At 40.8% G+C, this 14,080-nt stretch overlaps 1 protein-coding gene across 11 annotated transcripts in view; it reads left to right on the forward strand.

Moving 5' to 3' along the window:
- Positions 1–14,080, forward strand: part of MARK3 (microtubule affinity regulating kinase 3) — a 112,420-nt gene that overhangs the window by 71,697 nt on the left and 26,643 nt on the right. For 10 of the 11 annotated variants that reach the window (XM_019434150.2, XM_053889862.1, XM_053889861.1 and 7 more), the window contains 5 exons: positions 1,597–1,662; positions 6,164–6,234; positions 11,114–11,170; positions 13,417–13,653; positions 13,816–13,935. In XM_019434150.2, the coding sequence (XP_019289695.1) occupies positions 1,597–1,662; positions 6,164–6,234; positions 11,114–11,170; positions 13,417–13,653; positions 13,816–13,935 (551 nt within the window). The remainder of the gene's footprint in view (positions 1–1,596; positions 1,663–6,163; positions 6,235–11,113; positions 11,171–13,416; positions 13,654–13,815; positions 13,936–14,080) is intronic. The other variant, XM_053889869.1, reaches the window with a different exon arrangement.

Below are 14,080 nucleotides of genomic sequence, written 5' to 3' on the forward strand. Positions count from 1 at the left end.
ATCAAGAATTCTTACGGCATAAGAATAGAAAATAAAATGGAACCACAGGAGGGAAAAGCTTACACCCTGTTTCATCAGGTCTAAGCCACATTATTTAAAAGGCATTATTAGTTTCACATACTGCTAAGGAAAAAAAAAATGCTACCAAGCCATCATCTTATTATTAGTGATGTTAGTTAAAATGTGAAAATCTTAGAGTCAATAAATACATGTTTGGAGAAATAGAACAAGGAATATAATAGTGGGAAGAAAACATTTCCTTACTTTTCATTTCAGCCCTTTGTGGTTAGCTAACTCTCGATTTCAGATTCCAGCTTTGCACCAAATAACCAATCACAGCAGCCTAGAACTTGCTAACTTAAACATATTTTGTGTTTTATTTAGTTAAATTGTGTCCTGATTAGACTTCTCTCTACTTACTCCTAAATAACATATCTTTGATAATAGGTATGAATTTCTAAAATTTTAAATTTGTATTGGATTCAGAGAGCTTTTGCAGAAGAGCCAGTATTTGCATTGATAATGTTGATGGTTTACCAGCATATATGCCTTAAATTTCTTTAAATTCTTTTTCCTGACAACCTGAATATAACATTTTAGAAATGATACAACTCCTAAAGCCAAGACTACACTATATGTTAACTAACTTGAAAATAAATTAAAAAAAAAAATGATATAATAGTTTTATTCATCAGCTCAACAAACATTGCATACTATGTTAGACACTTTATTTGGTCTGATGCTCTATATTAAAGTGTCAGAAAATAGTCTGCAGTAAAAGAGACTAGCACACCCTCCCCCGTTTTTTGGTAAGTTGAACTTTCAAGTATGCATTACCAAAATAAAGTAGATATGGAAAAAGTGATTCAGTAGTTTTAGACATGTACTTCAGTTTGATTTTTAAATGTGTATATTTCTGATTGATTTGATTTGGTTTGGTAAATTAGCAGTAATAGAAGTATTATTTTTATCTGTAACAAGAGACTGCTATAGCGCAGTCACATTGACCCATTGTAAATAATTCTTTAAAAAGTTCTTTTCAATTAATGATAGCATAATCCCTTCTAACATTTTCCATCTCTGGCTTCAGAATAGTAACAAAAGAACCTTCTTCTCTGAGAACAAGTGAACAGAAATCTCACGTGGAATTGTTCTGTATACCCTTAAAGCCATAATGACAAGTGAACAGACTTAAACTTGGAAGAGTAGAGTAGATCTAAGCAGCTCCTGCAGGTTAGATGTGAAATAAGAACTCTTCCTGAGGGGAAAGGCGGAGCTGCTGGGAAGGCAGCTAGCCAGTGTAGACACAGCACAGGACGAGGATGGAGGAGATACGCACAGGTGCACTGCCTAGGCTGCTGAGTGCATGCCAGAGTCACATCACTTGAGCACCCAGAAAGTGTTCTTATGCAATTTCATGCTTTTAAAAGTCCGTTGTTGTGTGTGATAAAATTCCCAAAGAACATTCTTTGAAGGCCAGTTATAAAAATCTTTAACCGGGAAAAAGTTACCGTTCATAGTTACAGTTTATATGTACATTGTATATGCATAAAGACATTTGTTTCTTTTTTTCCTGTATTCTTTCCCCTCCCCCAGTGAAGTTGTTCGAAGTCATTGAAACTGACAAAACACTGTACCTAATCATGGAGTATGCAAGCGGAGGTAAGAATTTTAAAAGGTTTTTCTTCCTTTCTTCCCTTTTAGAAGAATGTGCAACCACACTGCCCATATGGATGATTGTTTGGGTTTCGTTTACTGTCCAGAGTTGTAATACAGCAGCAGGGGATCAGGAAGGAAAGCTGTCTTGGCTCTTCTGTGGGTTGCTATTAAGTACTTCACTATTAGCATTAATAAGTGATGATATCCAAAACTTGGATTTTTTTATTGTTGCAAGATGTACATAACATAAAATTCAGCATTTTAAGTGTACAGTTCTGTGGCATTAAGTACATTGACATTGTTGTGCAACCGTGACCACCATCCATCCCCAGTACTTTTCATTTTCCCAAACTGAAACTCTGTCCCCTTTAAACACTAACCTCCCTCTCCTCCTCCCCAGCCCCTGGCACCCCCCATTCTTCTCTCTGTCTCTATGAATTTGACTCCTCTTAGGGACCTCATATGAGTGGAATCATACAATACTTGAACTTCTGTGATTGGTCTGTTCAACTCAGCATAATGTCCTCAAGGTTTATCCATGTTGTAGCATGTGTCAGAATTTCCTTCCTCTTTAAGGTTGAATAATATTCCATTATGTATATACATACACCACATTTTGTTTATTTTAAGAACTTGAATTTTTAAATATATCAGTGCCTTAGCCTGTTTGAAATAAATGTGTACTGTATATTGGATGGTTTTCTTTATCAGATAATAATGTCATTGGTGTTCCTCTTTCCCAAGACCAGAAATGGTGGTTGCAGTGCATATATTTAGATTTTCCTTAAAGATTAAGGATTAGTCATTTTTTGCCTACAGGGTTGTATACATATAGCCATTTTTCTGAAATGCATGTATATAACTATTGTCTTTTACAAAGATTGTCATTTTGGGGCTGAGGTTGGGTTAGGCTTGTAGTTTTTGGACCGCATGTGAGTCTCCTTGTCTTTCGACGGCGGAAGCTTTCTTACTGGTCCTTGCATGCTCCTACCTCTACATAGTGCCTGGCACATAGCAGATACTCAGCAAATAAGAACTGAGCTGCATTTATGAAATTACAAAGTACTGGGGACATATTCTGCTTAACTCTGCAGTATAGCTTTGACTGTTTTGATTACAGTAGAATTTTATTGTTAGCACTTTGATCAGTCAGAAAATTGAGTCACCGCCTCTTTGCAATGAAAAGATTGTCAACCTGTTGTGGGCAAGAATGAGTTTACAATAGGCAAACCTTTGACACTACTTTTTCGTACCCCTAATTCAGTATTAGTTGTCTGATTTAGAGTTTAAATGTTTGATTTGAGAATTATTTGGGATTTTCCACAATTAAGGAGTAGTAGGAAGAACTGAAACTTAATTGCAGAACCAAAAATCTATATGGAATTCTAATGCTTTCTACTTGTGTTACAGAATTATGTTCATAACCTTTTCATTGGTGTAGCTTCTGCAGCGCACAAGTGCTTTCTCTTACCTGATCTCCTTTGACCTTCACAATGACTCCTTGATGTGGCCAGGCAGTGAAGGATGGGCTTTTTACCCTTGAAGAAATGGAGGCTGGGAAGTCATTGTGGTCACGCTGTCAGGCCTGGAGCCCGAGCCTTCTGACAGTCGATAGCCTCTCCTGAGTGGTCAGTTGGTCGTGGCTTTCTGTTCCCATGTATTTTAGGGGTCATAGAGATTGCTCTTCTGTAGGGGCAAGACAAAAACATCTTAGAAACATCCACTTTTAGTAGAAAGAGGGTGGGCTTTTAAAAACACAGACGTGGGGTCAGTCCAGCCAGTGCCTCTCATTGACAGTGTGACCTGATAAATTAACATGTCTCTGAGCCTCTTAGTGGACATGCTAACACAGCCCTCCTTTGAGGGCTCAGTGCGGGGCTCAGCGCTGTAACGGGCACTGTTCATTGGTGATGTGGTTTTCTGGCTTGGGCTGTTTTAATCAGCTCAACAAAGCACTGTCTCCAGGACATCTGTTTTATTGTTGATACATTTGCCATTTGGAACAACCCAGAGTTTCATAAATTGACTACCTACTCCTCCATAGCCTGGTATTTTTCAGTTTGATAGAATCATAGAATTTTAGAATTGGAAGGAATCTTAGAAGTCATCCAAGGTAACTGCTTAATTTTTAAAGTAAATTAATTTACTTAATTTAAAGTAATTTTGGGGGGGCGCCTGGGTGGCTCAGTCAGTTAAGCATCCAACTTCAGCTCAGGTCGTGATCTCACAATCTGTGGGTTTGAGCCCCACATTTTTTTTTTTTTTTTAATGTTTATTCATTTTTGAGAGACAGAGACAGAGCATGGGGCGGGGGAGGAGCAGAGAGAGACACAGAATCCAAAGCAGGCTCCAGGCTCTGAGCTGTCAGCACAGAGCCTGACGAGGGGCTCAAACTCACGAACTGTGAGATCATGACCTGAGCCGAAGTTGGACGCTTAACTGACTGAGCCACCCAGGCGCTCCCACAAAAAAATTTTGTTAAGTAATTTTTAAAGTAAAGTTCTGATAGGTTGTTCTATGCCAGCAGCGCCACTGCTAGGTAGTGGCAGGACCTGAGCTAGGATGAAGGGCTTCCTGTCAAACTGCATGGTCCCTGACCTGGGTGGGGAGAGCCACTATTTGCTCTCTTTTTCTTAATAAATTGCCTTTTGAGCTTTTCAGTTTAGCTACTTAATCTGAGTGCTAATACGCTTTTAATGAGGAAAATAAAGAGATCTGGGTTGAATTCCTGATTTATAACTTAGTAATTGTGAGTGTGACTTTATGGTTCCAAATCTCTTAAGAGGTTTATAATTTATAAATTTTGAATTTATAAAAATACTATTTTAAAATTATATTGACAGACCTTTCTCCATGTTACTCTACAACAACTAGTGGGTTTAATGAATCCGTTAATTTTTTTTAAGTCAAAACTGTTTTTCATAGGATATGCACATATCTTTAGTGGTTTTCACTTTTTAACTAGTTGTTTTGACATTGTATACTGTTCTGCAAATAGAAAGGTCATTCGCTTAGAAAATGCTGACATTTTACTTAGCTGACATTTAACTTCATAATTCATCATAGTTAACACGAATCGTGTAGTGTAAATTAACATTATGTAATGCCTTTGAAAAGATGATTATGCAGTCAAATGAGAACTTGAAAATACAGTATTTATGCCCATCCATTATTTTAAAATGTTTCAGTTAGGGCTAGAAGCTCAGAAGTTGGAGATATTAATGTGCAATTCAGAGCAACTTTTTCCCCAGAAATATTTGTTATGTTCTGAAGCTAAGCATTTTTTAAGTATAACAATCTTTTAGTTGAAAGTTGTCACTAAGCTGATGGAAATATTCTTTATTTGTATGAAGTAGATGGGATGCTTTCCCAAACACATTTTATGTCTAATTTGCTAAATTAATACCCTTTTCTGTTGATTTGAGGTATTGTTTCTTTATTCCAAATTGATAAGCAATTGGCAATTCTGATATATTTTCTGTAGTGTCACCTTTTTGCTGAGGAACCAATACTGTGTAAACTACCAGCCAGGTGTCCACCAGCACGTTCCGTTGGCTCGAACTTCCCCCTGCATCCTGACTACCACCGCTTCCCACTGAGGCCCAGCCTCCCTCATTCTTGCCCTGATCATTGCGCTACGCCCGCTTGTCCTTCCGTTCTTTCCCCAACCTTCCCCAACCCTCCCCCCAGCCACAGTGACCCTTTTAAGGGGTCAGTCATTTCACACTCTCCTCTGCTTCTCCTCTTACTCAGAGCAAAGCCTGCGGGACTCTTACGACCTCACCCCTTCTTCCCATCTCTGTGCCCTTCCCTCGTTCATGGTTCTTCGGCCACACGGCTTCCTTGTTCTTTGCCCGGACTCTTTCTCCCAGACGGGGACGTTGTCCACCGCCTGACAGTAGTCAGCAAAGCACTTGCACATGCACACACACTTTCTGCGTACTTCCCCGCGTCTGCTCCGCCGTCCTCGTCAGCCAAGATGCTCTTCGCCTGTTTACTGATTGTCTCTCCCTGCTAGACTGTAAACTCTCCACGAGGAAAGGGACTTCGCTTTGTTCACTGCCGTCTTTCCCCAGAGCCTAGAGCAGTGCCTGGCAACTAGTAGGCGCTCAGTAAATACTTGTGGAAAGAACGAAGAAAGGAACTGCTTTTATCATAATCCTACAATGAAGGTGTCATCCTCTTTTAACACAAATCACTTCCCCATGTTAGTTTTCAGTTTTTGCTAAAGCACATTGAAAGCATAATGCTTAAAATAAAAGTTGTATAAACATAAGAGATTTTAACTGTAAGCGTTTTCTCTAGCTTAAAGATTTTATCGATGAACCTTTTGCCTATAGTTAAACTTAAGGCTAACTTAGTTCAAAATCCACGTTTCTGTTTGTCTTCAAACCTGGATTTAAAAATAAAAATTAGAGCATTCCTAAAAGTGAAATATCAATTTATGGGAAAATTAGTGCTCCAAAGTAGGACTTCTGCTTACTTTTATTTTTCTCAATTTTAGGTGAAGTGTTTGACTATTTGGTTGCACATGGAAGAATGAAGGAAAAAGAAGCAAGAGCTAAATTTAGACAGGTATGAATTGATGCACCTCCAGTTTATTAATTTAATAAAGTTATCTTGCTTAAACCCTGAAGCAAAGAGTGTTTGCCTCAATAAATGCTTATAAGTCCCATTGGATGGAGCAGGGGGTTGGCCATTCGGGTCAACAAAAATTCATTAAGTGCCTTTCATGCCTAAGGCACTGTGCTAGAAACGACTGTGGGTTCTATTTCTAGCTTTATCAGAATTTTAGTCTCACGCTTAACCTTACTTTTGACAGTTGAGCCTCAAAAATCTAGTCTCTCAAAACACCTATGATTGCATTAATTAAAACCATCTCCCGGTCTTTAGCAAGAGGAGTATCACAGTCCCACAGTTCATTATTAGTTTTGTCTTCACCCTGCTCTTCAAAGACACATTCATTTTATTTTTTTAAGTTTATTTGTTTATTTTGAGAGAGGGGGAGGGAGAGAACGAGCTGGGAAGGGGCAAAGAGAGAGAGGGACAGAGGACCCGAAGCAGGCTCTAGGCTCTGTGTTGGCAGCACAGAGCCCGACGCGGGGCTCGAACCCACGGACCGTGAGATCATGACCTGAGCCGAAGTCAGATGCTTAACTGACTGAGCCACCCAGGTGCCCCAAAGACACGCTCATTTTAATAAGCAGGTTTTAAATATAAAGGTGACCTAACTTCCCTGTTTTTATTAATCATAATTACTACTTACTGATGGATCATTACCTACCGGATATTGGGATAAGTGCTTTATCTACATTAATGTGAATCTTGCTGCAGCCTTTGTGAATTAAGGGGTCTTGTGCTCATTTGCTAAAGATAAGGAAACTGAGGCACAGGAAGATTAAATAATTTGCCCAAAATATGACGTCTGGCAAGTAGCAGACCTGCCAGTGATTCAGACCCAGGTCCTCTGACTCAAAAACTCAAATTCTTAATCGTTATATTCTCCTATTTTTTTAGATTACAAATCAGGCAGCTCTTTCTGTAAAGCGCCAGAGAGTAAATATTTCAGGCTTTGTGGGCCACACAGCCTGTGTCACAGCCATCTAACTTGACTGTTGTAGCACAAAAACAGCTGTAGACAGTTTGTAAAAGAATATGCTCCAACGAATGTGTTCCAACAAAACTTTATTTACAAGTGGTGGATCAGATTTAGCCTGAGGGCCATGATTTGCCCATCCTTGATATAGACACAGAAAAGGAGCAGGATACTTCACCGCATTTCTTCCTTCCTTCCTTCCTTCCTTCCTTCCTTCCTTCCTTCCTTCCTTCCTTCATTTAATTAAATGTTTCTTATTTTTGAGAGAGAGAGAGGGAGACACAGAAACAGAAGCAGGCTCCAGGTTCTGAGCTGTTAGCACAGAGCTCGACATGGGGCTTGAATCCACAAACTGTGAGATCATGGCCTGAGCTGAAGTTGGTAGTTTAACTGACTGTGCCACCCAGGCACCCCCTTTACTGCTTTTAAACTAACTCTGTACTGGGGCGCCTGGGGAGCTCAGGCGATTAAGTGTCTGACTCTTGATTTTGGCTCAGGTCATGATCTGACTCTTCCTAGGATCGAGCACATCAGGCTCTATCCTGCTTGGGGTTCTCTCTCTCTCTCTCTCTCTCTCTCTCTCTCTCTCTCTCCCTCCCTCCCTCCCTCCCTCCCTCCCCCTCCCTCCCTCCCTCCCTCCTGCTCTCTCTGCCCCTCCCCCACTCACACTCACATGTACGTGCACTCTCTCTGTCAAAATAAATAAAAACATTAAATTAACTCTGTACTTCGCTAGACATCAGTTCTGTATTTAGACGGCAGTATAGCCTCATTTCAGAACCTTTAATTTTTTTGTTTTATTTATCTATAAGGTTGCCACAGTAGAGGTATAGACAGACAGTAGTCTTTAAAGGTTTCATAATATTTGGAAAGACAATTTTAGTTGATTTTCCAGATTTCTTTTAACAGTTGCCTCTTTTGCTTAGTCTGGTATTTACAGTTAAGAACTTGCTACTCAGATTAACTTCTGTTCCTTAAATTTAATTTAAAAGCTTAAATACTAATGATACTTTGAATTAAAACCTATTAAATATCAAAATTTGAAACTAACTTTTGGCTATTATTTAACTTCTCATATCCTCAGTTTTTCTAGCTCAAAAATCGGAATTTGTACTTGATGATAAACTTTGAAGTACTTTCCAGTTCTCCTATCATCTTATTCTGTGGTCTGTGGAGGGAAGCTCAAGGTTCTCTTTATTACAAGACAAGCCTGTTTGGCCCTTCCCATAACTGTACTCTTAATTTTTGTAAATTGGCCCCTTAAAAGCCAAGATTTTTTTTTTTTTCTTTCCTCCTAAAACTTCAGTTCCTTCCCACTCAGATGAATCTGTCTAACTTGCACACATTTATGTGAATGTGGTCTGTTGACTGTGAGGAGCGGGCTGCTTGGCGCCAGCCAGCAACAACAGGTTTGAGCCTGACCTTCTCCAAGGAAGCAGCTCGGTGCTTAACCCTGTAACTGCCCCTCACTTCTTCCGTCTCTACCCAGCCCCCTGGCGGGGTCCCACTTGTCGGAGGGGCTTGGACATCGACTACCCCAAATCTTGAGGCACTTGCTCAGTTATTTTAAATTTTCTGCAGAAATTCTGAGTTCTTTATTTGAGGAACCTATTAGTTTGGCCAGGAAAGATAGTGTATGTGCCTTTCCTATGAATGACTTGATTTACACTGCTTACAATTTAATGTAATTCTTTCTTCTTGCCTTAGTATTTCCTTAAGACCCCTCACTTAAGCCTGGAAGGATCAAGTGAGATACTGATGTTTCCTCTTTGCTCTGATTCGAATAGCCATGCTTTCTAAAAGTTTATAAGCCATCCTTACTTGAATACGTTTTCCTGTTTGTGGCAAAGAAGAAGGTATGCCGTACAAAAAGTACACTCGGTAGGATCATGTTTTGTGTCAGAAATAGGCCTTTCTTTTCACATCCGTTAGCAGGTGATGTCTCCTTTGCCATTCTCCTCCTAGTGACTGCTTATGTGGTTTTAAGCTTTTGAACAAGAGCTCTGTTGTTTTTAGAGAGAAAGACTAGATTCCCGGCTCCGTCTTCCTTCCTCACCTTCTTCTTAGGGGGTTGGTAACGTTGCTGCCTCTGTTGTCTCCTGTCTGGCTAGAGGCAAATTAGGCTTGTGTTTATATTTCAATCTGGAAAACACACAGATCCTCAGTTTTTTGTTTTTGTTTTTGTTTTTTTAAAGAAAGAATTGTTTGTAGCTTAAAAGAATGCAAAAAATACCGCAGTGATTTAAAGTTGACCATTTTCAGGCTATTGTGGCTTTAGGTTCACTTGTTCTAAGGTAGGAGAAGTTCTGTGATCTCTTTGAGGAAGGATGGGAGATGGTCAAATCTGGTTCAAAAACAGAGTTTGGAAATAACCTGTAGGGGAATCTCAGTATGGTGGGGAGAGGGAAAATCAGATCAGGCAGAAGGCAGGTAAACTCTACCTGTGTTTCAGGCAATAAACATGTCTGTCTTGGGAAAACAAAGCAATGTCATTTTCTCAGTTTTCATGCAGACAGACTAGAGCAAGTGTAAATGCTAATCCAAGGTAACAAGTGTTCTAAACTGTATTTTACCATTAGAAATTTTCTATTTTTTGTTGGTTATAAGTGGATCTGATCTGATCTTGTGACTATTCACTTTATGAAGTATGAAGCTGCTTAGTGAAGCCCTGATTTTGGCATCACCTCACCCTAACCCCAGTCCAGCTTCTCCTTGCTGCTTGTTTTGAACCAAAATGCAAATTGATAAAACAGCCTGGGGTGCCCGGCCGGCTCAATCAGTAGCGCATGCGACTCTTCAGTGAGCTCATACCACACACTGGGTGCGGAGCCTCCTTAAAAAACAGCCTCCCTGAATGTTTATGTCCAGTGTAGGTGGGTGTGTGGGGCTTACAACTAAAAGCTGATGATGATCTGGAGAAAGCTTTAGAACCCCAGTTTTGTGTATATGTGGTCATACATAGTTACACAGGCATAATACCAACGAAAAGACTAGAAGCAGATACAGTAAAACAACAAGAGATGTTATCAGTCATGTACTTATATATACCTTTCTGTATTTCCTAAAATTCCTATAATGAGCATCTAAAACTTTCATATTTAGAAAAGGAGACTTCTTAAAAAGTTAGGCGGAAGTGTGAAATTTCAGCAAAATAGTTGTTTAATCAGCAGTACTAATCACAGGAATAATCCAAAGTGGACTAAATAAAAGCATACCATTTGCTGAGTGTGGAAGGGACCCTGACCGATGGAGCACACAACCATTCCATAGTTTGTAGTTCACACGTTACAACATTTACTCTTCCACTTTGAGGAAGAGGAAACTGATCCTCAGAGAGGTGAAGTAAGTTTTGCTGTCTTTGCACCCGCATCAGCTAAAAGGAAGAGAGTGTTATAAGGAGCAGTCTGACTGGGAAGAGAAGTGATTAACAGAGGAGACCCAACCTGGATGGACACCTGACCATGGATAGTCTGTAACTGCCAGTTTGGTTTTGAGTTAATTACATGAGTATGGGAAGCTTGCACCCGAGCCATCCGATCCTGGGTCTGGGGACAAAGAGGGTCCTCAAGATCCTGGTGATTTGTTGGGCCCTGGCACCATTCCGAAAGAACCAGAATGTCAAGGGGTTGGTCCCAAAGGAGACTTTACAGTTAAAACTAGAGAGCAGCAAAAACATCCTCACCCTTCTCTTCTCACCCTCACCCCTGAATTTCTCCGAATTGGAAAGTTCAAAGCACAAGAAAATTATTTTCAGAGATCCACACATTCAGGTGATCACTAAGTATTTGGCATGTGTGAACATCAATGGAGGCTTTTCTTCTTAATGATGATTAATAACCTTGTGTCTCTCCTGTGCAGATAGTATCTGCAGTCCAGTACTGCCACCAAAAGCGGATTGTTCACAGAGACCTCAAGGTGAGTTGTGGGGCCCTTAGTCTGTGAGCATGTGCTCTATCTGCATGCACTCAGTTTTCCTAGCGGTCACAGATTAGACTGTGTTATTAAATAAGAAAAAAAGAAATCCTATAATAATTGATCCTTTTAATCAGGTTTTGGTATTAAAAAGAAAGACGTAGGAAGTTTATTAAAAATATTTTACATTTCAATTAACGCAGCTCATAGCTGGTCTCTGGAGAAAAACCATCATGCTGCCAAACAGCTGGGGGCCTCCGAGACGTGTGCTGTCACGTGGACAGTGCCCTCCGCGCCACCTGGGCCCCTCTGTTTCTCTGGTCAGCATTGTCTTCTGTTAACAGCAGTGCCGTTGGAGACCTGCTGCGCCATCCTTCCTTCACCTCTGCCCTCGCTTTTGGCGTAGGATAAGGTTTTCTAGTTTCTGCCGGGCAGGAACTCCTTTGGTTTCCCAGAGTAAGCTGTACCACATGCCCCCTTCCTGTTGTTACGGTCAGTAGGTTGGCCCTGCAGGCCCTGCCTCTGAGTCCTGGGTCCTGACTCCTGTTTCCTCATCCACCCTCTCTACCTGCTGGCTCCTCACCAGCAGCCTTTACAAAAACATGCTCAAGTCTGTACTACCTTCCACCAAAACACCTCTTCACCCCACGTCCCCTTCCAGATACCCTCCGTTTTCTCTCTCCGCCTTTGCTGCGTATCTCCCCAAACGTTGTCCGCATTCCTCCCTGTTTTCCATACCCACCCGTGCTGCTTTCGCACCTGCGCTGGTAGCTGCAGTGGCCACCTGCATGCTGGCGAGTCCTGGATCCATGCCTGCAGCCAGAGCTGTCTTCTGCAGTCTGGTGCCCAGCTGTCTGACCACACCACCTGCACCCCTGCTCAGGTCCACAGCCTGCCTTCTGCATTGCTGCCCCAGAATGTTCACCTCTCGTGCTGGTGCTTGTGTCCCTCGGTGCCTCAGTCTCCTTTGCTCTGCTGCCCTCTTTTGCTAAACCTGTCTTGAGCACACTCTTCTCTGTCCCTGTTACCACTGTTCTCATCTAGACCACCAGCATCTTGTACACTAGCTTTTTGCTTGGTCTTCCCTGCTTCCAATCTTGCTTCTCCCTGTCTTGTCTGTTTTACACATTACAACCACGGTGGTCTTTTAAGAACACAAATAACATTGTCGCTTTCCTGTTTGAGTGGCTCTTTAATGGCTTTCCATTGCCATTAGGTTGAAAGCTCAAACTTCCTACCAGTCACTCAACTGGCCCTTTGTGATTCAGCCATTGCCATATCCCCTGCACCTCTTTTCCATATACTGTCTTTCAGTTTCTTGAGTAAAACATGGTCTATCTTTCCTCCTGGGTTTTCAGACTGTATTCTGCCTGCCAGCACACCCACTGCTATTGACCAAGCCTCCAGGCAGTGGCTTTGATTTCGCCCCTCTAGGAGACCTTTCTGCTCCTTCAGTGCTAGGCCCACAACTCCCCACACCTCCTGTCTTGGCACTCAGGTCAGAGTGTGGCTACTTGACTTTCTGCCTTTCCCCCTCCAACCTATGAGGTCTTTGAGGGCAAGACCCCATCTATCTTGTTCATCATTGTACATCCAGACACCATGTCTGTTCCTGGTATGTGATTGGCACGCGGTAGATGTTTGTTGAAATAAATGAAAGTGGCTGGCTCTGCTGTATCTTCTATGAGGCCTAGGGTTCTCCCTCCCCAATAATGGCCATTGCACAGCTCTTTAGCAGTTTTTATGAAACATGGTTGTCCACTTAAAACAAGTTTTCATTTTTTAAAAGCTGTTTATCATTATTAATTGAAAAGCTATTTCAAGGGGTTTTTTTTTTTGGTTTTGTTTTTTTTTTTTATCATGGGCATTGGTTGTTTAAATTATTGCCAGTTAATCTATACCTCCTATCTGTTACTGGTTGTTAATGTTAAAAAAAAATTAGAAATTCTGGGGCGCCTGGCTGGCTTAATCAGTAGAGCATCTGACTCTTGGTCCCAGGGTTGTGAGTTTGAGCCCACATTGGGCGTGGCAATTACTTTAAAAAAAAAAAAAAAAAAGAATTAGAAATTCTAATTATCTTCTGGGTTGTTTTTTTTTTTTTCCTCTAGAAAGAATGTTTTCTCATTTTATTCATTAGGATATATTAACTTGATATCATTACAGAAAGCTTTTATGAAATGCCTAATTCTATCACAGTTCTAATTATATTTTGGTTAAATTTCATTTTTGTCTTGATGTTTTCCCTCTAGGCCGAAAATCTATTGTTAGATGCTGATATGAACATTAAAATAGCTGACTTTGGTTTTAGCAATGAATTTACTGTTGGCAGTAAACTGGATACGTTTTGTGGCAGTCCTCCATATGCAGCCCCAGAGCTCTTCCAGGGCAAGAAATACGACGGGCCGGAAGTGGACGTGTGGAGCCTGGGCGTCATCCTCTACACTCTTGTCAGCGGGTCGCTCCCCTTTGACGGACAGAACCTAAAGGTATAAGAACCAGTTGCATCCACGTTCTTCAGAATGCAAAAGATTTTATAAAATGATGAGGGTTAATATTATAAGAATCTGTCAGTATCATGGGGTCTCACTGGTTCTTTTTTAACCTAAAAGTTGACTCACTAGTTTTCTTTCCTCCCTCCATCCCCAAAGGAACTGAGAGAAAGAGTATTAAGAGGGAAATACAGAATCCCTTTCTACATGTCCACAGACTGTGAAAACCTTCTCAAACGTTTCCTGGTGCTAAATCCGATAAAACGAGGCACTCTAGAGGTAATTGCATAAGTGCAAAGTAAGTAACAACTTTGGAGGGTCTTTAAGGTATTTGTAGAACTTTGCTTGGTTTGTATGAGAATACTGCCCTGGGGCTTTTAAAGCAGGAATTGAGGCATTAAAACTTTTTTTTTTTAGCTTTTTT

Source organism: Panthera pardus, unplaced genomic scaffold (assembly GCF_024362965.1).
Source record: "Panthera pardus isolate Hobbes unplaced genomic scaffold, ASM2436296v1 HiC_scaffold_24, whole genome shotgun sequence".
Classification (NCBI taxonomy): domain Eukaryota; kingdom Metazoa; phylum Chordata; class Mammalia; order Carnivora; family Felidae; genus Panthera; species Panthera pardus.